Here is a 22,748-nt window from a genome sequence, read left to right as displayed (position 1 = left end):
TAAAATTATCTTGGATAAAGGGAGAAAGCACTTTTCCTGACTTAGATTATGTGATAATAGTATAATACTAATAACTTACAAAGCCATCTTCAGAAATATCGATCAACTGATAGTCTGTACGATTAACATGAGGAACCTGGAAAATAAATATCAACACGGGCAATCAGCCATCCAAAGTTTCATATGCTTTCATATGCTAATGAAGAAAAACAGGATTTTATGATAAGCAAGGAATGAGAGCATAATAGATCGAGAAAACAATCAAATTATGAACTTACATCACAATTGTGGGATGAGGGCACAATATCTTCAAGCTTCTTTGATGTGAATATGTCAATTGCTACGAAGTGACACTTGGCATGGCCATGCTTGCCAGTTTTGGAGGTGGAAACCTCAACAACCTGATTACACAAAAAGCACCAATAGAGAGAGTTGATCCATGTGGTCGCATGTGAGGCTGAAGACCTAAAATAGTTGTCTTTGTATTATAGCATTGACAGACAACCTTAAACCACAACCTCCAAATCCAAGAAACTGGTTTTAGCTCTTATGGTAAATATGCATCTAAAACTGGTTTTACCACCACCATTATACTAAACATTCTGCCAAACCATTTCTAATCCAACCCCTGGGGCCTGACACTATCAACATCCAGATTAAGACAAACTCATAGTAAGAAATCAATATACTACAATAACATACCATAAGTTTTGGAATTCTGATCAAAACTTGTATAATCACAGAGACGCCAATAAATGCCATCCCCTGCACTTTAACTTCTAGAGAAGCACCTACTCGACCTTTGTTTCAGCAACAATCACAGGAAAAACTTCTACTTACGAAGAAAACATGACGAAACGTAACCATTCAGAATTGCCTTTTAGTGGGTAAAACTACTCCTAAACAAATCAAGTCCGGCCTTCATTCTTTGTGCAGAACATCAAGAAAATATTCATAATAATATCATGGATGATTAGATATTGTGACATAAAGCACTAAGACTTAAATTAATAGCAGAAATGAAGAAGAAGGTGGCCTAAGCTTAAAGGTTCAGTCTATCCTATTATAAATGGAGCGTGTGCTTCTTTGTTTTCAATGGATCCTCAGAGTGATTATATTCATTCCTATTTCAAGGCATCAAAACTATAAGCAATAAGCAGACCATGAAAACGGAAAGCACATATACTTTACATGAACCCCCCTGTAAGTCAGAACTAAGTTGTACCTAATCAAATATCAAATTCAACAGATACAAACCTACCTTAGTTGTCGAAGTTTTTACAGGAATTCACATTTCAAAGGGTTTTGTTATTAGTTAAATAACTAAGTGTTGCAAAGATGATTAATATATGGCCCAAACAAAAAAAATAAACCAACAACAAAGTGATAGTCGAAGTTTTCTTGGCACGAAGTGGAGCTGCAGGAGACAAACGAAAACTAAACAATAGCATGTAAGCTAGTGGACACCGGAACTGATTTACAAAGTGAAAAATACACTACCAATTAACACATCCAACACAACCCAGCTGAGGAGTTGCAAAAGTTACAAAATTTAATGGCTCCAACCCAGCAATTTTTCCTTCTGAAAGCCGTTCTTGCGAGTTACCTGATATACTTGAATGCACTTCACTCAAGTTGCCAGTAAGAACCAAGGATTCACTCTGGGGAGAAGGCTCATACAGCCTTCCAATAGCATGCCTTGCTATCAAACCACCCAAAGAGTGAGCCACAAAGGATATCTTCTGCACTCCATGCCTACGCTTAACAACTGCTAATACCTATATTTGAGACAAGAAAGGTTCCTCTTCAGAACTTCTCCAAGTAAAAAGTAAAAAATCCCAAATCACGTTCAGGATAACAAAGTTGAGCAGCTTGGACATGACATTAACACAAGGACCTTATCAAACCAAGCACTACAGAAAATAATAAGGTTCATTTCAAGTACCTCTTCAGCTAGTCTTTCACCCATCAAGTCAACACCATCAAAAGTTAACCTTGACGAGTTGCACTCACTGCCTGTTTGAAAAAAAAATTAGTCAAAAAAAATGTTACTTTTGCTGTGTCTATGACAAATACACAAACTCACCCTAATGAGAAACCTTCCACAATTACATTATTGTTGGTCAGAGAAAAGAATTCTACAGAATTGTAACCGTTGATCTGTGATAAAAATAATAGAAATAAATGCTGAGCATTATCCTGAAGCTGACAGTGTAACCCAGTAAAAAAATACCCAATGGGAGACTCACAACCAAAGATTGTGACTCCCATATAATATCATTGAAAAACCCATATGGAATCAATGCATAGTCTTTTACTCTTGTCAAAAGAAGCCTCATCATTATATAATACAATTATTGAGATATAAACAAATGTATGCGCTCTAATGGAAAAACAAAAGCTAGAGAGACAAAATTGGGACTGGAACCCCTTAATTATGTGCTAAGAGAAAGATGTATAGTTAGTCAAGTCACTCCAAGAAAAGTGCTTGCCAACGGCACAAATGCTTTTAAAGAACTCTGGACTTCGCCCAGATCTCATTTTCTCACATCCACGATAAATCTATGATCGTGATGTTTGTCTATGTTATGTGTTTAATTTTTAAAAGAATAGGGAGGATCGACAACATTGAAATTCCATACTGATATTTCTTGCAAAATCACTACCGTAATATTATTATAATATATATATATATATATATATATATATATATATTTTATATTGTTTTGACATTTTTCTCTCAAATTATTAGTTTATAGAATTTACCATTAAGTTTTAATAGGATGTTCTACAAATCTCTGGTAATAGCAATCAAATTTTCAATTTTTTTTCAAAAAATCATACGTTTATAAACCCCAAAACACCTTTTGGGACCCCATGGTGTTCATCCTTCACCTTCATTCACATAAACCAAATTCCTACCAAAGAAAAAGTAAAAACCAAACGAAAAAAATGAAGAAGAGGGAACTTAAAATGGAGTGAGCGAGGATACCAAACATTTTGAGGATAATTTAGCATAATTAGAATAGCCTTTAAACCCCATAGATGGGGAGGGAGCCGTACCAGCAATCTGTGATAGAATTATAGAAAGACTACTTCTGCGGTGTTGAAGACGAAAGAGTAGATTTCTTTCTTTCTTTTACCCTAAATTAGAGAAGAAGAGATATTGTGGAACCGCTATTAGCTTAGAAATGCAGCACACCACCTAGATGAACTTAAAAGTGTCGTGTCACAACTTGTGAAATACAATGACAACCATTGGATGGAGGCCCTGTGGCCCCCACACCATTGCTTTTTATTAGATAGATTTCCAGAATAAATATGCAAAAGTAACAAGTTATGAGAAAAACAAAATGTAAACAGTAGAGCATATCATCACTAATTATTTGACTGCAATATTATTTAGTCTGGAGCATATCGAGAGACCTTCATACAGTTTTCAACCAATTAATAAGAACGAGGGACGACCTCGACATAAGCAAAGAATCAAACAAGAAAAGACTAGAAAGTAAATGTGATTTAAACTAAATATTCACCTCATATATACCAAATCAGTCTAGGACATCAGGTTATCCTCTTCTTTTAAACCATATCAACAACAATATGCAGCTAATTTCAGCAAGAGAAATAACGACTAAGGATGACTTTGATCGTCTAAGATAGTCAAATTACAAGTATGCATATTTGAAAAGGAAAAGCATGGAGGCGTCCTCTCCACCTAGTTGGCTTCAGAGAGCTCCAAACCTTACTCAATATATGTAGGCATTACTGATCTTAGCTATGTAGACACTTCTATTCTTAGACTAACAGATATCATGGTGATGGAAGAGAACTATTTGAACTTGACAAATGTAGGGTAAACAATGGTGTCCCAACTCCCAACATTAATTCTGGTGCCAGCTACCATGGTTATGTTTATAAGAGTCATTACCGTAGACCTGGGTTCAAAACCTGTCAGCCCATTAACAAATCTTATATCTCATCAAAACAGGATCCCAAACTACATGGGATAAAGACAGAGGACAAATTGAACTTAGCAACCACACCACCACCACCACCACCTAGATGAACTTGAAATGTAGAGAGGACGCCTATCATACGGTTTTCTAACTTCACTTCTTTTTCTAGTCGTTCCGCTCTGTCGGATCGATGGTAGTATAAGATCTCTTTTAACCCACTGAAATGCAAATAGGGATCAGAAATGTGGTCAATATCACGAAGAATAAAGAGAGACCATCTATACCCATATACAAATTTATGTTTTCATAAGGAAGCCATCGAAGGCTTTCCACAAATTTAGATTTGGCCGTAGAAGGATCGAATTGTATCCGAGGAACAGGGGGATACAAAAAAGTAATAAGAGATGCCTGAGCACCAATCAATCGTATCGGTCGTATTCTTGAATTTGGAATGAAAAGAGGAGTAATGCTTCCTAGCACGGGACACCTAAATAGGACCACTTAGATCGAAATAGCATTGAGAGAAATGTTCTAACATAGAGTAGAATCGAACATTGAAGAGATTAGTTGACAACAGTCAAAAGGCCTAATTCCAATACAATAGGGGTCTATCAAATTGCAAGTCAGGATGAACGCCGTGATTGATGAGTGGGTAGGTGGGTTAGGTGCACCTCTCGCCGAATGGGAAGTAATGAGGCAAGCCCCCCGAATGAAGAAGTAGTGCACCCCCCTTCCCGGCATTATCGCCTTTATTTAGATTCCATCTTTTTTTTTTTCCTTATTTTATTCATTTTTCATCTTTCTAAAAAAGATCTCGCAAAAACGAAATTGCCGATTTCAATCCAAGGTGCGGTGCACCTTGCCTTTTTCAAGTAGCTTTGTTCGCCCTATTCAAACTAGGCGGGGCATTGGTCATAGCCAAAATTTGTCGAGGGAAAAAAAAGAAGAGAAAGAAAGGGAAGTTTTGTCTTTTTTCAATCCAAATAAGAGAGAAACCACTAACAAATGGAAGTTAGAAAAATAAGTTTAAGTAAGAACTAGCACTAGACTTCTTCCCCTTTCCGCTTTTCTCTCTCCTTTTGTTTCTCGCTTTCACCGGGCTTTTTCATTACGTTTTATAGAGACCGAGGAATTTTTTCTAAGAATTAATGTAGAAAGGTGAGGCACTTTCCCCGGCATACGGAATCAAAAAAATCCAGGATGACTTCTGCATCTAAATAATCCGACAAACAAAGAGCCTTCTTCTAACTAGGAGAGTTAGCAAGCTACCGGAAGTTTAAGCTTCGGCTCCCCCCTTTGTCAATTCCTCCTTTTCGTTCCACTTAGGTGGAGCAATCCGAACTCTCGACGAATATAAAAGAGGACCGCAGCCCTCGTGTAGACACCTCAACAAACTCATGTGGACACTCCTCGGTCGAGGACAATCTCTCAAATACACATTCAGACCCCTTTTTCTTTTCTTTGCTGATTCCTCTCAATGAAATTTGCCATGTTGCACTAAGTTACTTACGGATGTATGCATGCAGTCCGGGAACACTTTGGGGTGAACACCCATCCGAACAAGTAGGGTCAATAGTTCAAAGATTTAGGCCGTAACATTTCACAAAAAAACCCAACAAGTGCTCTCGAACCAAGCTAGATAGTCTCCTATCACTAGGCTCACTAACTTGACTGGACTTTTTCTTATTATTCCTACCGGATATCAAAACCATAAGGATTGTTTCCAGCCATGAGTTCCCATATGACATAAGCTTTTGGGTGGGGTGGGCCATCATTTGCCAGTCTTTGAGTGCCCGTCGTACCCGTGGTTGGTGCACTAGGCTGATTGAGACTTCGACTTTTCGGATCGGCACTGCGCCCGGCCCGGTCTGCCCAACTCTTAGTGGCTCTACGCGTCCGGTTGTGCATGGTATGTTCGTGATTCATACAAATGGAACGCATCGCGTACTATAACCTTCCTTTATTGGGCCATTCCATCAAATCTTTGAGAAAAAGGGGCTCAATCTCGTATTTTATGGTCGGCGTGGCGATAGGTTTTTGCTTTCTACGGTGGCTTCCCGGCCGTTGCAAACACCGGCGAGAACGGTAAAGGGGCGCACAAACAATGTCGTTGCGCGGGGATGCTATTCGCCAAGCTGGGGCAAACAAAGCCGTCCAGCCCTACCGGATTAGGAATGCGAAGGCCTTTCCTTCGAAAGGAGACCCAGGAAAGAAAGAGCTATGCTATTGACCGGGGGGGTAGTGACTTCGAATCAATAGGCCTCCCCTTTTTTATCATTTTGAATGAGGCGGGCCAAATAGAGAATGAAATGCAGAAATAGGGGAAGCCTGCCTATCACGTAAAGCGTGACTCCACTACATGTGACTTAAAGCTCCACTCCACTATCATGCAGTAGCACTACTCTCCCTATCGGTCGAGGCCCCCTTACAGTCGAGATCTTTTAGAACCTGCGCGATACAGATGCTGACTACACTACATGAGAAAAAACATACTTAGGACCAACAAGAAAACGTATGCGCGTTAGCTTTCGAGCGTTGGGCGCTCATCCCTTGCTTCTTGTAGTGTAGTCATGTTCTTTGAGCCGTATCTTTCTTCTTGGTCTTTTTTTTGGTTTAAGGGCTGCTCACCCTACCGAAGTACCAAAGGCTTTCGGGGCTTACACCCATAGTCTTTCAGTAGCGCCCTTAGAATAGAATCTAAGCCTTTTGAAGCGCCAGTAGTTGTAGCTGTAGGTAGGGCTTTCGTTCTTATCGCTCCGGCAATCTATATGACCTCCGGGCGGTACAAAGTACACCTCTTCCGTAGAGGCAGGTAGTAACCTAACCTTTTAGAGTCTGTTCAAGGGGGGAGCCCTCTTATCTATCAATGGAAAGACGTCCGTGCGTGGCGTGATAAGGAATCCTATAAAAGATCGATTGAGACTCCTCCCCGTCCCCGAAGATCTCTACGTACTTGTCCAGTCCAGGACAACAGAGATCTTCCGGTCTCGCGCGGCGTGGGAGCAGCTCAAACAAAGAAGAATCTGGTCCGGTCTGAATTCAGGCCCGCCCGCCGTCTGCTGCTAGGTCGGGGAATGGTGCCAGGCGAGGGCACCGCTATGCCCGCTGCTCTCTTTTCTGGCTGGCCCCGGACTCTGCAAAAAGAATCGAGGCGGGGGTCTCATTCATAGTGGTTCCCCCCGCCTTTGGTGATTGACCGAACAAATAGGCCTAGATCGATCTATGCCCCTTAATGAATCGAAGGGTCCTTCGACCTTCGTTTGATTCCGCGGCCGGCATCGATCTCTTGAGACCCGCCCACTATTACTACGAAAAAAGCCCTGCCCTTTTCCTTCGCTACTAGGAGAGTAAGCAACTTCTATTAGCGCCGGACCTTAATTGATCATGTCATGTGCAACGTCCATCAATGATGGTTCATTAATTTCCATTGATTTAGACTCCTTCCCCCTTCCCTTATACGAATAAGATCGAGAGGCTTTGATCAAGACCTGACGGAACTACATGAAACTTAAATACGGAAACTCCAGCCTTTCGACTCACTCTCGTATGGCTCGCCCTCGAGCCCTGGGCAGGTCGGCCGGGTCTTTCCCTATTGTTCTGTTCCCGCCACGAGAAAGACGCACGGAAGAGGTCTGCCCAGCGCGCGGAGGATCTGTTGAGAGTGTCTGTTGTCTCGGTAGGGAACAGTACGATCTTTTCCCCTATTGTATTGAATCAATAAAAAGAGAGGTCAGTACTCACGGCCCCCTATTGTTTGATCCAATATTGACCGGGACGAGCCCGACTTCCATAGGTCCTTGGTTTGACCTCCGTAGTGGTCCTAGCTTTTAAGAAAGCGGAGCGGGGCCAATTTCTTGTACTTGCTCAGTGTAGTGTGCCCCTTTCGCCGAAAGTGCCCCACCCGGTTCACTGGGCTGTTGGCCTACCAAGCACTTGCCCGCTGCTCCTGCCACCCGCCAAGCGGGCGGAGCTTCGTTATCCTTACTGTTCTCTCTGCAGGGGCCCCTCCCATTGCTCTAGCCATAAGCTATGGCAGCTCCAGCTCGCACCCACGGGGCCGCCCTGCGAGGCTAGAGTGGGCTCAGCGGTCAGCCCCCATTCGAATTACGTTAGGTGGTCTTTCGCTTTTGCCAAATCTAGAGAGATACTACGAGTCTTCCATCCCAGATTCCATTGCCGCGGCCATCTGGTTCACCGGTACTACCAAAAAGTCTCATGCTTACGTTACTGTTACTGATGTAAGTATTATCTCGGACCACGAAGACCCCGGTTGTGCTTCTAGTTTCCATTCCCATCATCATATTGATGATAAATCTCCTCGTGCTCTGCCATAAGAACTTGGAGTCCTTATCATGGTGAAGGTAAGGTAAAGCTGTGATTCTTGCTCAAAAAACAGACCTAACGCTGCGTCGAAGTTATTGGCTCGTCCAACCCGGCAGCATTCATGAGTCGCTCGTTCAACTGTCCCTCGGAGACAGGGTCGAGAAGTGCCATGCATGGTCTCTCCCCGTCCTTTCTTTCTCTCGGTCCCAGCGCAGAAAATGGAAGTGCGCTCCTGCGCCCCGGAGGCCAGAACAGCCCCGCAAATGTAGGCGCTTAGATGTTAGTTCCGTCAAGGCACCAAGAGCAAACGTAGCCCTGACGGAACTACATTCCACTGTGACAGTACTACATTCTATCTAAGTCACTACACCTAACAAGTCTTCGGCCCCCAGGTATGCTTCTTCTCATGTAGTGTAGTCAGCATCCATAGTTTGCGTAGTAGTTTGCTCCCTAAAGACTAAAAAAAGAATGGATAAAAAAAAGGGGGGGACTTCTGCAACGGGCTATGCCACCCATTACTTATGAGGGAAGTCGCATCCGTCCCATCACAAGAACTTACAATGTCATGATCACATTGGTTACCCTTTTTTCTTTGGTAGTTCAACGGATGGTCGCCCCTCCAACAAGAAAAGGTATAAATATGGAAACTTCTCTGCCATTTGGATCGGAGAATTTATGGAGGAAATCGGGTTTTAAATTTCCAGAAACCGCACGATTATATAGCCAAAGGGAATACATGCGCCTAAATCATCCCAAAGCTGCTAATGTGGCTACTAAGCTATTTCTTTGGAAAGCTCCTACTAAGATGAGAAATTCCCGATAAAGCTGCTAGTACCGGTGAACTCATATTGGCCAAAGTGGAAAAGAAGGAAATGGTAGAGAGATTCGCATGGTGCTCACTGAACCTCCGTAATATCTAGCAAGTCAAGTCTTATGTCGGTCATATATAACACCAACACATAGAAAAAGGGCTGGAGGAACCGGTCCATGACTTGACATCGGTGGAATGCTACCTCCAATTCCCTGTATGTTCGATAGAGCCAAAGATTCCCCCACTGATCGGATGCGCCGATTACCCCGAACCGTTACAAGATAGTTACCACCTATCATACGGCTTTCTAACTTCACTTCTTTTTCTGGTCGTTCCGCTCTGTCGGATCAATGGTAGTATAAGATCTCTTTTACCCCCCCCCGAATTTTTTTACATAATGTTTCCTGCTTCCTACCCATAGTTAGCATGTATCTCCCCGGGTCATACTTGAGTATCACATCGTAGACCCCCACCCCAACTCTATCTTCCTTATCAGTGAACCGGAACATAGTGCACAGGTACTCTTCGATGCAGCGGGGACCAGACGATGTGACATACTACGATCACATACAGAAGTGCTGCCCTTCGGCTCGGCAATATGGAATCTCTCAACAGCTCCCATTCCTTTATGGGGTCCTATCGGGATAGGTAGGCCCAAGTCTTTCCCCTCCCCGTGACTGAGCAGTAGTTCCCCACGGCTGACAAATAGGAATTTAGGCCGTAAAAGAAAGGCACCGGCCCCCATTCCCCCCCACTGGGATTTTGCTTTCCTTATCTATGTGTGCACTGCGTCAGCACTGGCGAAAAATAGGTAGGCTTTACTGAAGAAGAAGGGGCGGGTGCTTGCGGGCCCCTCTGCAGCAAGTGCTTGTTGGACCCCCACCCCCATTTCCCGAGAGGGGGCCGGGCTCTGTTTCCCCAGCAGCCGGCCAGTGGCGGCAGAAAACGAACTCGGGTGGGCTCCGCGCGGTATAGCAGGTCACGTTCGTTCCCGCTGGACTGGACACGTGTTAGCTGTAGGAAGTATGGTTCCGAAAGTGACTTTGGTTCGCCATTTCAGGCTCAACTCCTCGCTTTACGTTAGCGGACCTACAGGTCGGGCCGGGGCTCCGCGCTCTTTCTTTCTGTGTGGGACGATGCCGGGAGAGAAGGGAATGCGTCGAGGCGCTTAACAACACAACTTTTGGCTTTTCCCTCCATGAGATGAGCCCAGTGCATTGGACCGATGGATAAGAGAACTGGGCTGGCCCTGACGGAACTACATGAAACCTAAGTTGGGCGCTCTACGTACGATGTAGACTCCATCAGATACATTTCGATTTCTTTCTGATGGATCCAGAATAGATAGTTGTCTCATCAATAGATAGAAATAGGGGATTGGACCTTATTTTGATAGATTCCCTCTCTATCCATTCCTACTCTTTCGATCTATCAGAACAGATCAGGCTATCTATCAATAGATTTGAAAATAGCACATCGCTTTTCGTTCATTTCCGCCATGCAAACATAGCCGACACAATAAGAAGCAGGCGAAGCAGCTGGAAGCGCTCACTTCACGCCCTTGAATTCTTATTCACAAATGAATTGGGAAAGCCAACAGAAAGATTCGATTCTTACTTCGTAGAGCCGGTGCTGCCTGCGTGTAGGGCCGTCCCCCACTCCCGTCCCAGGGCTAAGGGGCTTTTGTTTTGGAACAGGCGGCAGTGTTTTGCTGGACTCGAATCAAGCTTTTGTTGCGACATGCTATGTTTTCTCCCCATTGCTAGTAGGTTGATGGGTCGCGACGCCCGGCGACATGTTTTGGCCTTGTGTGTCCATAACTAAAAATAGGTGACCTAATGGCCGCCGCCCGACTAGACATACCAATAGTCACCAGATTCATATGGGCTACTGGGGAGTGGGCAATGATCTTCTTAAGATCGATCTATCTTGAAGTGGTCGAGGAAGTATATATTATAGCAATCGCGCTTGGAGTATAAATGAAAGGAGTGGAACGAAGTGTCGCTTCGGGAAACATGGGTATTGAAAATCTTAAAAACCCGTGGGTTCCCAATTTTGAAGGAATTCCTGCCAAGATGACGGATCCTGCCATAGGTGCCTCTACATGAGCTTCAAGTGACCAAATATGAACTGGTACCATAGGCACTTTGACGGCGAAAGAAGCAATCCATAGAAAGATTTGGCGCCGCTCACTAAATTCTGTGGTTAATGAGATTTGTAAATTGGTGGTTCCTGTTTGGAGAAGAATCAACGGAATAGCTAATAGCATAAAAACAGATCCAAGTGAAGTATATAGGAAAAACTGATATGCTGCCTTGATCTTTCTTTGTCTTGAACCCCATACCCCGATAATAATGGTAGAGTAAGGGGTGGCCCCAAAGCGGAATTGACCGGTGGTGGTTGGTCGAAGCTCCAGTGGGTAGCCACTCCCTTCTCAGAGAACCGTATGTGAGACTGGAGCATCATACGGCTCCGTCCCAAGCTTCCGTCCGTCGGCCCTTGTCATTAGACCACTATCTATGCATGTATTTTCCGCCTGGACTCTCGAATCTTTTGCTTCTCGGGTGGTGTGAACAATGCTGCTTTATGCGTTGCGGGAGATGCCCGCCCGAAAAAACCGCTCACTAGCTAGGCGGACTAGTGGGAGGGGGGCCCAACCGTAGAAAACCATGCCTTTCGAACCACCAAAGAATGTCCCGCGTGTAGCGGTAGTAGCTTGTTTCGCCCGTTTTCAAAATCAAGAAAAATGGGCTCATTGGGAAGAAAGATTGAGTGCGGCCTGTAAAGCACATGTAACGCCCCTATCACGTAAGCGGGTTGCTCACGCAGCAGATCTCTCTCTATCTATAGCTAGAGAGAGAGATGTGAAAGTAATAGCCTTTAGCCGCCCCCCGACTTACAGCTTTTACACTACTACTACTGTGATGCGAGCAGTTCAAATTGGTTTGATCTTTCCCAATTATCCTGGCCGGAACTTGTACACAGCACTTGTACGGAGGTACAGGGACATGCATAAAGGTTTTTAACCCTTTTCTTATCTGAATCTTAAGGACAGGACCCTACCTACCCTATTCTCGAATCCTCTGCCGAGCTCTACCCTGCCCGCATTTCCTTTTGAAGGGGGCCAAAGAAATGTCTCCACCTACTGCCAACAGTCTTTCTTCGGAATTATACTGAACGGGTCGATCCTCCCCTCCCGTTTGTTTTAGCAACTTATCCTAAGATCTCCTCGCCAAGAGCTCCCCGGCGACAACAGAGCAACCAACCCGCCTGCTGTGGCGGGGCAGTTTTTTTGTTTCACAATAAGACCTGGATGATTATCCCTACCCTCGGTAGCTTACGAGTTTACGTCCATCCCTGGTCGGGTACATTTTCCTTTCGATTTCTCCCTTGTAGCCGTTACCCGAATTCGCGCAAGTGTGTCCACACCCCCAAAACTGACTTGATGAGGAATCCATTCTCGCGAACAAACACACCCCCTACACACACCTAGGAGCACCCCTTCCTGCATATCCATACAAGACCCGAGTAGGTGGGTCGAGGTCCTACGAGGTACCCACTACTCGGAGTACCCTCCCAAAAAGAAAAAGATGTCTGTCAGGTTCGGTTCTTCTTAGTTGGGTTGGGCGGGTTCGACCAGAAATGCTATGCTTATGCACAAGACTACCCCTCTTCCCGAAAGCTTCACGGGGACTACTTTACGACGACGGACGACCGCCCGTAGGGGGTTTACTGCACAAGGCCCCTGCAGAGGAAAAGCTTTATCCCAGCGAATATAAGATACTCAGCTCCGCACAACATAGGGATTGGCACGCTTTCGGGAAGAACATAGAATAGTAGAGGATCTAGCATGCGGAACACGGCGATCATTAGAAATTCACGAATTAGAGATGTTGTAATATACTCTTTCCCATAACTTCTCATACCAGACCATGGTGTTCATCCTTCACCTTCATTCACATAAACCAAATTCCTGCCAAAGAAAAAGTAAAACCAAACGAAAAAAATGAAGAAGAGGGAACTTAAAATGGAGTGAGCGAGGATACCAAATATTTTGAGGATAATTTAGCGTAATTAGAATAGCCTTTAAACCCCATAGATGAGGAGGGAGCCGTACCAGCAATCTGCGATAGAATTATAGAAAGACTGATTCTGCGGTGTTGAAGACGAAAGAGTAGATTTCTTTCTTTCTTTTGCCCTAAATTAGAGAAGAAGAGATATTGTGGAACCACTATTAGCTTAGAAATGCAGCACACCACCTAGATGAACTTAAAAGTGCCGTGTCACAACTTGTGAAATACAATGACAACCATTGGATGGAGGCCCTGTGGCCCGCACACCATTGCTTTTTATTAGATAGATTTCCAGAATAAATATGCAAAAGTAACAAGTTATGAGAAAAACAAAATGTAAACAGTAGAACATATCATCACTAATTATTTGACTACAATATTATTTAGTCTGTAGCATATCGAGAGACCTTCATACAGTTTTCAACCAATTAATAAGAACAACGAGGGACGACCTCGACATAAGCAAAGAATCAAACAAGAAAAGACTAGAAAGTAAATGTGATTTAAACTAAATATTCACCTCATATATACCAAATCAGTCTAGGACATCAGGTTATCCTCTTCTTTTAAACCATATCAACAACAATATGCAGCTAATTTCATGTAGGCTACGAAACAGCAAGAGAAATAACGACTAAGGATGACTTTGATCGTCTAAGATAGTCAAATTACAAGTATGCATATTTGAAAAGGAAAAGCAGGGAGGCGTCCTCTCCACCTAGTTGGCTTCAGAGAGCTCCAGACCTTACTCAATATATGTAGGCATTACTGATCTTAGCTATGTAGACCACTTCTATTCTTAGACTAACAGATATCATGGTGATGGAAGAGAACTATTTGAACTTGACAAATGTAGGGTAAACAATGGTGTCCCAACTCCCAACATTAATTCTGGTGCCAGCTACCATGGTTATGTTTATAAGAGTCATTACCGTAGACCTGGGTTCAAAACCTGTCAGCCCATTAACAAATCTTATATCTCATCAAAACGGGATCCCAAGCTACATGGGATAAAGACAGAGGACAAATTGAACTTAGCAACCACCCCCCCAAATTGCTTGTTCGGGAATGGTTAATAGACTTATGATTTCTTTTTATTTCCCATTTCGTTTGAACATGACAAAATGAGAGAAAAAGGCCTACGTGACAACCTCATCTTGTCTAGCTAGATATAAACCCCAAAACCCAATTGGGTTCTCTGGATTTTTCATAAAATGACTGCTTAATATTAATAGTTGCATAGTTGCATGATACAGAACACACGAAAATAGTGTATAGATCTACTTCATAGCACATAGTATGCGAAAAATCCTATCAACTTGTTGCATTTGGTAATCCAAAATAGAGATCAACTTTAAGACTGACATTCAGTAGCATTAAACCCTATATGATATTAATAACTTAAGATATCAAAATGCCTATACAAGGAAAATTTTACCACCCCAGCCTATATTCCCTCCAGCTTGTGAGTCGTGAGTTAGTTCATCTGTTTTTGTAGTTAAAAGTTGCTTGATTAATTAATAAGCTCTCCCTATAGAGTAAAGTAGAGTATGTACATGACAATCCCAATTATATGAACTCGATCAGCACATAGAGAGACACAAGCAAATAAGATAATGTTCAGTGCTAGTACGTCCAACTTGATAGAAAACTAGTTCAACATTTATAGAAAATAAAAAATACATCAAAGAACATAAACTACATACATATGAAAATAATCAATATTCAATATATCAAGTTCAGTAGAAAAAAAAATTTGGAAGAAACTCATATACAAAAGCTCGACAAAAGGCAGGTTGGAAAAAAGAAGATTTAAAACAAATAGAGGAACCTCAACATCTAAGCTATAAATCCCAAAAGGACAGACAACAATAATAATGCAAGGTCCACACTAGAGCACGCCAACATGAAAACAAAAGAAAAAAAAATTATAAAATAGCAAGTACCTGCGAGAGTATCACTGCTACCGCAAAACGATTTTTTTGAACCTGCGCGCACAAGAAGAAGGCTTTGTGTATCAACGAAGATAATTGATGACTAAAGAAGAAAACTTTATGTATGAATGAAGAAGACAATGAAAAATATAAATTTTACAAGAAGAAGATTTTATTGTACCTTGATTGTTACACTTGTTGCCAAGAAGCAAATATGTTTGAGATTGACGATGAAGATTGGAGTAGAGTTGTTGTTAAATAGATTTGAGGCAGTAACAAACCCAACTATCTCGGCAACTAACTTTGCGAGAATTCCCACAAAATCTTATTCCTGTTTCTCACGCAAATGGGTGCGACTTCGACTTCGAGTACCGCCGAATGTGGTAGTCCTATTCGCACCGGAATTCTAATTCACGCCGTTATTTTTACCAAACAACCCATGAGAATAGTAATACCCACGAAAATCAGTTAATGTGAGAATTCCCAGGGTTGCCAAACGTACCCTTAGTCTAAAAGACCAAACTACCTCCATAGCAAATTGCTTTGAAACTGCCTCCACAACCCGGAGTTTGAAGTCCATTTGCGCCTTTTCAATGTAGTAGCCAGGTTAAATCAATAACCATTAAATGAAAGATATGAACAAAGTAAGCAAATATGAACAAACACAATATCACAAGGGAAAATATTTTTGTTATGCACTTATACTCCACAATCATATAGGACTTGAACATACAATATTATATAGACATCTCATTTGATAAAAAGACGAGCTTCAGCATCTTCACATGGTCACACAGTATGTCATTTATATACCATCCGTCAAGCGAAATCCCCCAATACAAGAAAAAAATGAAGGAGGACATTCTTCATCCCAACTCGTTTAAGTTTTCTTTTCTCTTAAATAATGTACAGCTACAGCCTTTCAATTATATACCAAACAATAAACCAACAAGTCATTTCGACGCTTCCTAAAACTGAGATATGCAAATTTTTGCAAGCTCTCACGAGATATTGAACGAGGATGGTGAGTTGGTGACAGTGCATCAGATTGAAGTGTTAAGCCTTTAAAAAAAAAAAGTTTGAAATATAGCAACATATTCATCTCAAGAAAAAAATAATCCTACCAGTGTTACAGTTAGAACAGGTTTCTCTACCTTAACTAAGGGAGGACATTATTCAGTAGAAACATAGTAATTGCATAAAAAATCCTGCTAGCAAAATACCATTATATCTTTCTTTGACTAGAACAAAATGTCTGAAATATAAAAACGGAAAACAGATTGAAACCCGGTGACACTCATATGATAATTAATCATAATAAAATTTGTCATTGTTAATGAAGAAATGTATATATTAATGCAAATAAACAAACCATGAACCTCGTACCTCACGATTAGGGGATGACAAAATCCATTGTGAAGAACTGTCTGGGGTGCTATATTGAGTAATCTGCTATTCCAGAAGGTAAATTAAAAGTCTGAGATGTGCAAATATTCCAGTTTCAAAAAGAAAGGACAAGCATCAATCGCACATAGCTTTAATGAACTTACTTTCCATGAGCAAGATGTGGATTCGCAGGACATTCGAGAACTGCAACAAGTCAAATATATAATTAGTCTATAACATAGTTATCTTCTTAACCATAACCATCCCTCAATAATCAGAAAAGTAACATTTTAGTTAAAACTATAATTATCTCTTATTTTGTCCTCAAATTGTTTCCTACAAGGAAGAATTGGGAGAGTCTAGGCACACTTTTACAAACTCCAAGGAACACAGCATAAAAGATACTTACCCAAAGAGAGAGAGAGAGACTTGCCAAGAACACACCTAAAGGCAAAAAGGTAGGGCCCCTCACCACCCCCAAATACTGAGTCTCCTCGAACCTGAACTCACAACCCTTCTCCAAGGTTACCTCTCTCCTCTTCAAATCTCAAGCACCATCGCTTAATTGAGTTTCACTCTATTATCAAACACATTATCATGTATTGCCAGATAGAGATTTTAAAAAAGAAGAAGATACATTAATATTGTGTGCATTGCTTTAGCTCACATCATTCACGTGTATTATTGTATGCATAAAATACTAACATCTATGCAGTTTAGTTATTTTATCTTGTCTATAATACAAGAAAGAAGTTTTAGTGCATATGATATGTGAGTTGATATGGTTGCGTTCAGAATTGGCATGTATATGTGATAACCAAACTGTTGATGTAATGCTTCTCATCTGTACTCCATAGACAAACGAATCACATTGAAGTGGATTGTCACTTCAACGGTGAGAGAGTTCCCAAAGCTACCAGTTATACTGGCAATGTGAAGAAAGAGAACTAGCTTCAATATGTATTCACTAGGTCTTTACAACATCAAAGGTGTGATCCCATATAAAGCAGTGAAGTACTTCAAATTAGCGTATATATTACGATTTCAAGCATAGTCATTTCTATCTAGCAAAGTTAAGAGTTGCACTTCCATGGAGCATGCCATAACTGGAACTACATCCTACTGTGAACTATAAGCAAGGACATGCGGATAAGTGTGATACTTGACAAATTAGTTTGATGGCTTTGTCTGAAATAAACATCGACGGAACCAAGATGACCCATCATCTGGAAAATAGTTTATTAGAAACTAGCTAATGCCCCTACGTAAGTCCTACAGTGAGAAATTGGATAACAAATCAAAGGAACTACGTCTTAAGTGACAGCATTAGAAATGATCGCCATGCCTTACATGATTGGACAGAAGACCTCGTGCCTAAAGCAAAGCCCTTTGGTTGCAGAAACTCCACTGATCCGAGACTGTGCATGTAAGCATAGTATTGAAGGCATACCGCCAACAACTAAACTTAGTACATGACCTGAAGGTGCAAAAACATATGATACTAAAGCTTTCCCATAACCTAAAGTGAACCAAGAGATTAACTCAAATGAGTAAAAAAGAAAGTTTGGTTTGAAGTATACCTGAATCAGTTGGCAGATTTAAGGATCAACAGACAAGCATAAAAATTATATCATTCTTGTGCCAGTGTACTGTTTGGTTCCTGAAATAGGAAGTTGGAACTGTAAATACCTGTGGATGAAACTACTTTTCCGAGAAATATTCATGTGCTACAACCATCAGTCAGATATACCTCCTTCATATCTTGCATACTATTACAATTTCGTAGTAAAGCCTTTGATACTCTGGAAAGATGAATGTCTAACTTGTAACCTGCAGACTCCATTCTAGCTACAATGTCAAGCATGTCCTTAAACTTATCTTGAGAATAAAGAGAATTAATAAGTCGGTTGCACACTGGCGGCATCAATCTAACACCCATCTCTAATGTGTAGAGAAAAACATTTAAAGCTAGATCAACCTTCTTCTCATGGCAGAGGCAATTAATCAAGTAAACACAACTTGGAGGTGTGACGCTAACTTTACATTCTTCAAGCACATTAAAGATCTTGAGAGCTTCATCTAGCATTCCTGCCTGACACAATCCAGTGAGAAAAATATTGTAAAGTGAAGGGTCAACAACTTTGCACTTCATATCCATTTCTAGTACTCCATGAACTGCAACTTCGATATTTCCCAGATCCACATTTTTCTCCATTAATTTGAGTCTCTCGTTGTTGTGATCAGGAAGACCTCTCATATACTTCATCCACAGACTAAAAGCTAGTATCCACTTCCGCTTACGACAATAACACTTCATCAGTATTGTGTAAACAGCCAAATTCGGAGAAACACTATTTCTTTCCATCTGATGGAAGACATGAAGGGCATCCACTTCTCTATTGACCCGTTGAAGCCCATCCATTAGTGTCCCGTACGTAATAGCATCAGGGGAGTACCCTTTAAGTTGAAGATCCTTAAAAAGTTTGAAAGCACTGTTTATATCACCTGATTTGCAAAAGCCATTCATCAGTATGTTGTACGTAAAGATGTTAGGCACAACCCCACTATTAGCAAGCTGTTTGAGAACCTTGTAAGCCTTGAGTATTTCCCCAGATTCACACAAGCGCTCTACCATTGTTTGCAAGCTCGCACTATCAAGGACCCGATCTGCACCTTGAGAGAGTCGAAGAAATAGAGATGGGTTTTTCCCAATCTCCATCTTGAAAAATAAAATCTGAGCTTCCTCTAACTTCCGAACCTTACAAAGACCACGAATAAGAGCATTAAAAGTCATAACAGTTGGAAAGCATTTCTTCTTCTCCATCTCTTCAAAAATCTGTTGTGCCTCCCCTTCTAGACCTTGGTTACACAGACCACAAATAAGAATAGTGTAAGTTGCAGCGTCGGGAAAACTTTCATGCTTTGATATCTCTAGTTTGAGAGACAGAGCCTTATCCAATAGCCCTACATCACAAAAACCCTTGATCAAAGTATTATAGCAATACGTATTAGGAACCAAACCCCTCTCACTCATCTCATTTAAAAATGTTAATGCCTCCTCAACTTTACCCACTTCCGAATAACCTTTAATCATAACAGTATAAAACACAACATCAGGAACAATATTTTCCTTCAAAACCGTCCTATACCATTCACACGCCTCATCAAATCTCCCAACTCTAAACAACCCATCGATCAAAGAAGTATACGCATTCAACCCAATAACAAACCCCTCCTTCTTCAACATACCAATAAGACTAAGAGACTCATCAACTTTTCCAACTTTACATAACCCATCAATCAAAGCATTGTAAGTAACAATGTTAGGACAAACACCATTCAACTTCATACTATCCAACAAACTCTTCGCCTCGTCAGTTCTATTAACTTGACATAAACCCGAAATAATAACAGTATAAACCATAGTATCAGGACTAACTCCTTTTTCCACCATTTCATCAAACAACTGTACCGCGTCTTTCATTTTCCCAGCTTTACAGAAACCATGAATCAATATAACAAAAGTAGACCGATTCGGAAAACACCCAGATTTCAACATTTGATTATAAACAGCCAATGCTAATAAAAACACTTCTTTCTCAACTAACAAATGTAATACAATATTAAAAGTAAATGTATTAGGAACTGAATTAAACTCTTTCATTTTGCCAAAACACTCCACAGCTCTCTCCTCAAATCCCGCTTTCGCATAAGCTGTAATTAAAACTGTAAAAGCATAAGGATGTATAAACAATTCAATACTTTTCAACTCTTGAATAACTTTCCAAGCTAAATCAAACCCATTGTTTTTAACTAACATATCAATCATTAAATTATGAGATGCCCAACTTCTTAAATCCTTTTTTCTCATTGCCCATATAAAGAATCTGTAACTTAACTCTACATTACTTTGGTTGTGGACTAGTAGTGATGTTATTGTATTGGGTGTAAGATGTAATGGTGCAATTGTTTCAAGGGGCTGTTCAATTGGGTCATATAAGTCTAGAATTTGTTGTAGTTTGAATTCAATGTGGGAAAATCTTGGTTTTGTGATGAATTGTGAAATGGGTTTGTAGATTAATGAATGAAGTTTCATTCTTTGAAAATTTGGATTTTGAGGTGACTCCAAATTTTTATTTTTTTTTCCCTCTCTGTGTTTTTGAGCTTTGTTAGTGATGAGGGTATTTTTGGTATTTGGGTGTTTGCATTTGAGGGTATTTTCGTCCGTTGGGATGATTCTTATAACTGTTTTGTTGTGTCAACATCGAAGTGAGTAGGGTTCGGTTTTTTATTGGGCTGGGCCTATGGAACCCAGTCCGGTTAGATCAGCTCAAATACTTTTCATTGTCGGCATCCTTGAATCCTTCATTTCATTGTCCTTTTTAGTTTACTTTCAAAAGGAACATTGGAGTTGGTCGTGTGTCGTACTGTCGTGGAAAATTCAAACGTTAATATCCACTGATTACAATTGAACTGACCAAGACGGAGAGCATAATTTTTTGGTTTGATTCTATGGAGTGTTTTACCGTATGTGGACTGTGGTAATACCGGTAATATGGAATACTAGGAACATGTGCAGTTTAAGCTTAATTGGGAGCAAGTCGCTCAAAGAGTTTATAGCGATTAATTCTATTAATTGTCTTTTAATTAACTTATAACTAGTTAACTGCAGTCACTTTCGAATATTTGTTTGTAAAATTGAGAGGACAGTGTGATAAATCAAATGAGAGGCGTCTGAATTTCATTGTACAAATAGATGGTTTTACTCCTCCTTTACATATGTTATTACAAATTTTAGTTCTAATATGACCATAATAATCGAATCCGAATAGAGATATAATCAGGAATATCTACTGTTCACCGAACTATTATCTTTAAAATAGTTAGATACATATTTCACATATAAGTGATATAACAAAAAAAAAAAAAAAAAAAAACAAGCCTAAGTGGTGGTGTACTAGTTGGCCTAAGAGTTTTCTTTAGTTGTTTTTCACTTTTTACGATTTTGATTGTGTTTTTCTTGGTGAAGTGAAATGTTTTCAATATATAGATTAATAGGTTTTTCTCTTATGGGCTTTTTATGGACTTCAAAAAAAAAACAACAAACAAATAAAACAAACAAAACGATTAAACACAATTTTTTTTTATATTGATTTCTCGATAATCGGCCGATTAAGCAGAAGAAATCGCCCGATTTGTGGCCCGATTTGTGGCGCCCGCTTAGAACTCTAAATATTTTCTTAATTGGATCGTGCTTATGCACCGATTAAATGGTGATTAATAGGCGCTTAAACTGCCCAATAGGAACCACCATATTTTCTTAAACATGAAGTGGTTAGTTCGCTCGAAGTCATCAAGGACTCGAGGACTTATATATTGTAGTATTGGTTGTCCAATTAAAAGGAAATGAGAAATTTCCACTTCACAAAATTGGTGATAGATTGGACTCACGTAACACTAACAGGGACATATTTCTCTGTTCTCTTGTTTTGTTTCTTTGTATTCATAGAGCCATAGATTCACTAGTTGTACTTGTTGTGCTTTTGCACCCATTCTAATAAAGTTTACTTATCAACAAAAAAAAATGTAGTTGGTTTGGGTTACGTAGAGAGTATTTGGTTTGGATCAAGTCGAGCATACTTCTTGCCAGCATAATTTGGATTTGAAATTTTGGATTATATATTACTAGATCCACTCGACCACTCTAATGGCAGTTTGGAATAACTAGCATGTACTTTAGGCTGATGCATCTACTAGTAGCAGATCATTACCATATATATCAAATAAGAAATTTTGTACAGTTTTCAGTTTCAAAAAGATTCCTACAACTGTCACCTCACTAGTTTGAGACGGTCAGGGTAAATATATGCTACGTCAATAGTACAAAACAACACTACAAAGAGTTATAAATGCCTCATAGTTTTGGTACATACAGTTCTATCTCCGCCATTCATGTTATCGTATGATTCATCGATGTACTATAAAGGCTTAATAGTTAATATTACTAAATTCTTGTTATGTGATGAGACTTAGATCATGATATCAAAGTTTGGAACATCAAAATAGATGTTTTTGAACCATAGTATAATGTCACGAAAAACACATGTATTTATCGCGAGAAATACAAAGAAAGGTAATCTGTGGTTTGTCTTCAATGTAGAGTAACCTTTCTAACTGACCAAAATAGCCTTTTAAGAGTTTTTTTCATTTTATTTTCCCCCCCTTTTTCTTGTTTCCTCCTTGAATCTTAGCTGTAGATTGT

The 22,748-nt window shown here is 40.5% G+C and overlaps 1 protein-coding gene across 12 annotated transcripts; it reads right to left on the bottom strand.

Annotated features, from left to right (window-relative positions):
- Positions 1 to 276: 276 nt before the first annotated feature.
- On the bottom strand, positions 277 to 20,685 carry LOC147508046 (uncharacterized). 12 transcript variants are annotated; one of them, XM_086600666.1, is made up of 13 exons: positions 18,237 to 20,685; positions 18,067 to 18,146; positions 17,837 to 17,963; positions 16,651 to 16,690; positions 16,487 to 16,549; positions 15,603 to 15,686; positions 15,282 to 15,506; positions 15,113 to 15,154; positions 13,211 to 13,291; positions 13,020 to 13,066; positions 2,087 to 2,160; positions 1,946 to 2,016; positions 1,288 to 1,778 (listed from the first exon to the last, which is right to left on the bottom strand). In XM_086600666.1, exons 1-2 carry the CDS (start codon positions 20,580 to 20,582, stop codon positions 18,117 to 18,119), a joined length of 2,376 nt encoding a protein of 791 aa, XP_086456792.1. In that variant the 5' UTR covers positions 20,583 to 20,685; the 3' UTR covers positions 1,288 to 1,778; positions 1,946 to 2,016; positions 2,087 to 2,160; positions 13,020 to 13,066; positions 13,211 to 13,291; positions 15,113 to 15,154; positions 15,282 to 15,506; positions 15,603 to 15,686; positions 16,487 to 16,549; positions 16,651 to 16,690; positions 17,837 to 17,963; positions 18,067 to 18,116. The 12 variants fall into 12 exon arrangements, with proteins under 12 accessions (XP_086456794.1, XP_086456792.1, XP_086456796.1 ...); XM_086600670.1 differs by lacking the exons at positions 13,020 to 13,066; positions 13,211 to 13,291 and adding an exon at positions 13,687 to 13,774; XM_086600667.1 differs by lacking the exon at positions 2,087 to 2,160.
- Between the last annotated feature and the right edge of the window lie 2,063 nt (positions 20,686 to 22,748).

This window comes from Coptis chinensis, chromosome 3, assembly GCF_015680905.1.
Source record: "Coptis chinensis isolate HL-2020 chromosome 3, ASM1568090v1, whole genome shotgun sequence".
NCBI classification, from domain to species: Eukaryota; Viridiplantae; Streptophyta; class Magnoliopsida; order Ranunculales; family Ranunculaceae; genus Coptis; species Coptis chinensis.
Note: the sequence above shows the minus strand (reverse complement) of the source record. Positions and strands in the feature narration are given on the sequence as shown.

Coding starts and splice junctions, on each gene's coding strand:
- LOC147508046 (XM_086600668.1), bottom strand. CDS start 20,582: ATGAAACTTCATTCATTAATCTACAAACCCATTTCACAATTCATCACA. Junction 18,147..18,236: donor GTATGCAAGATATGAAGGAG/GTATATCTGACT, acceptor TTCCTATTTCAG/GAACCAAACAGTACACTGGC.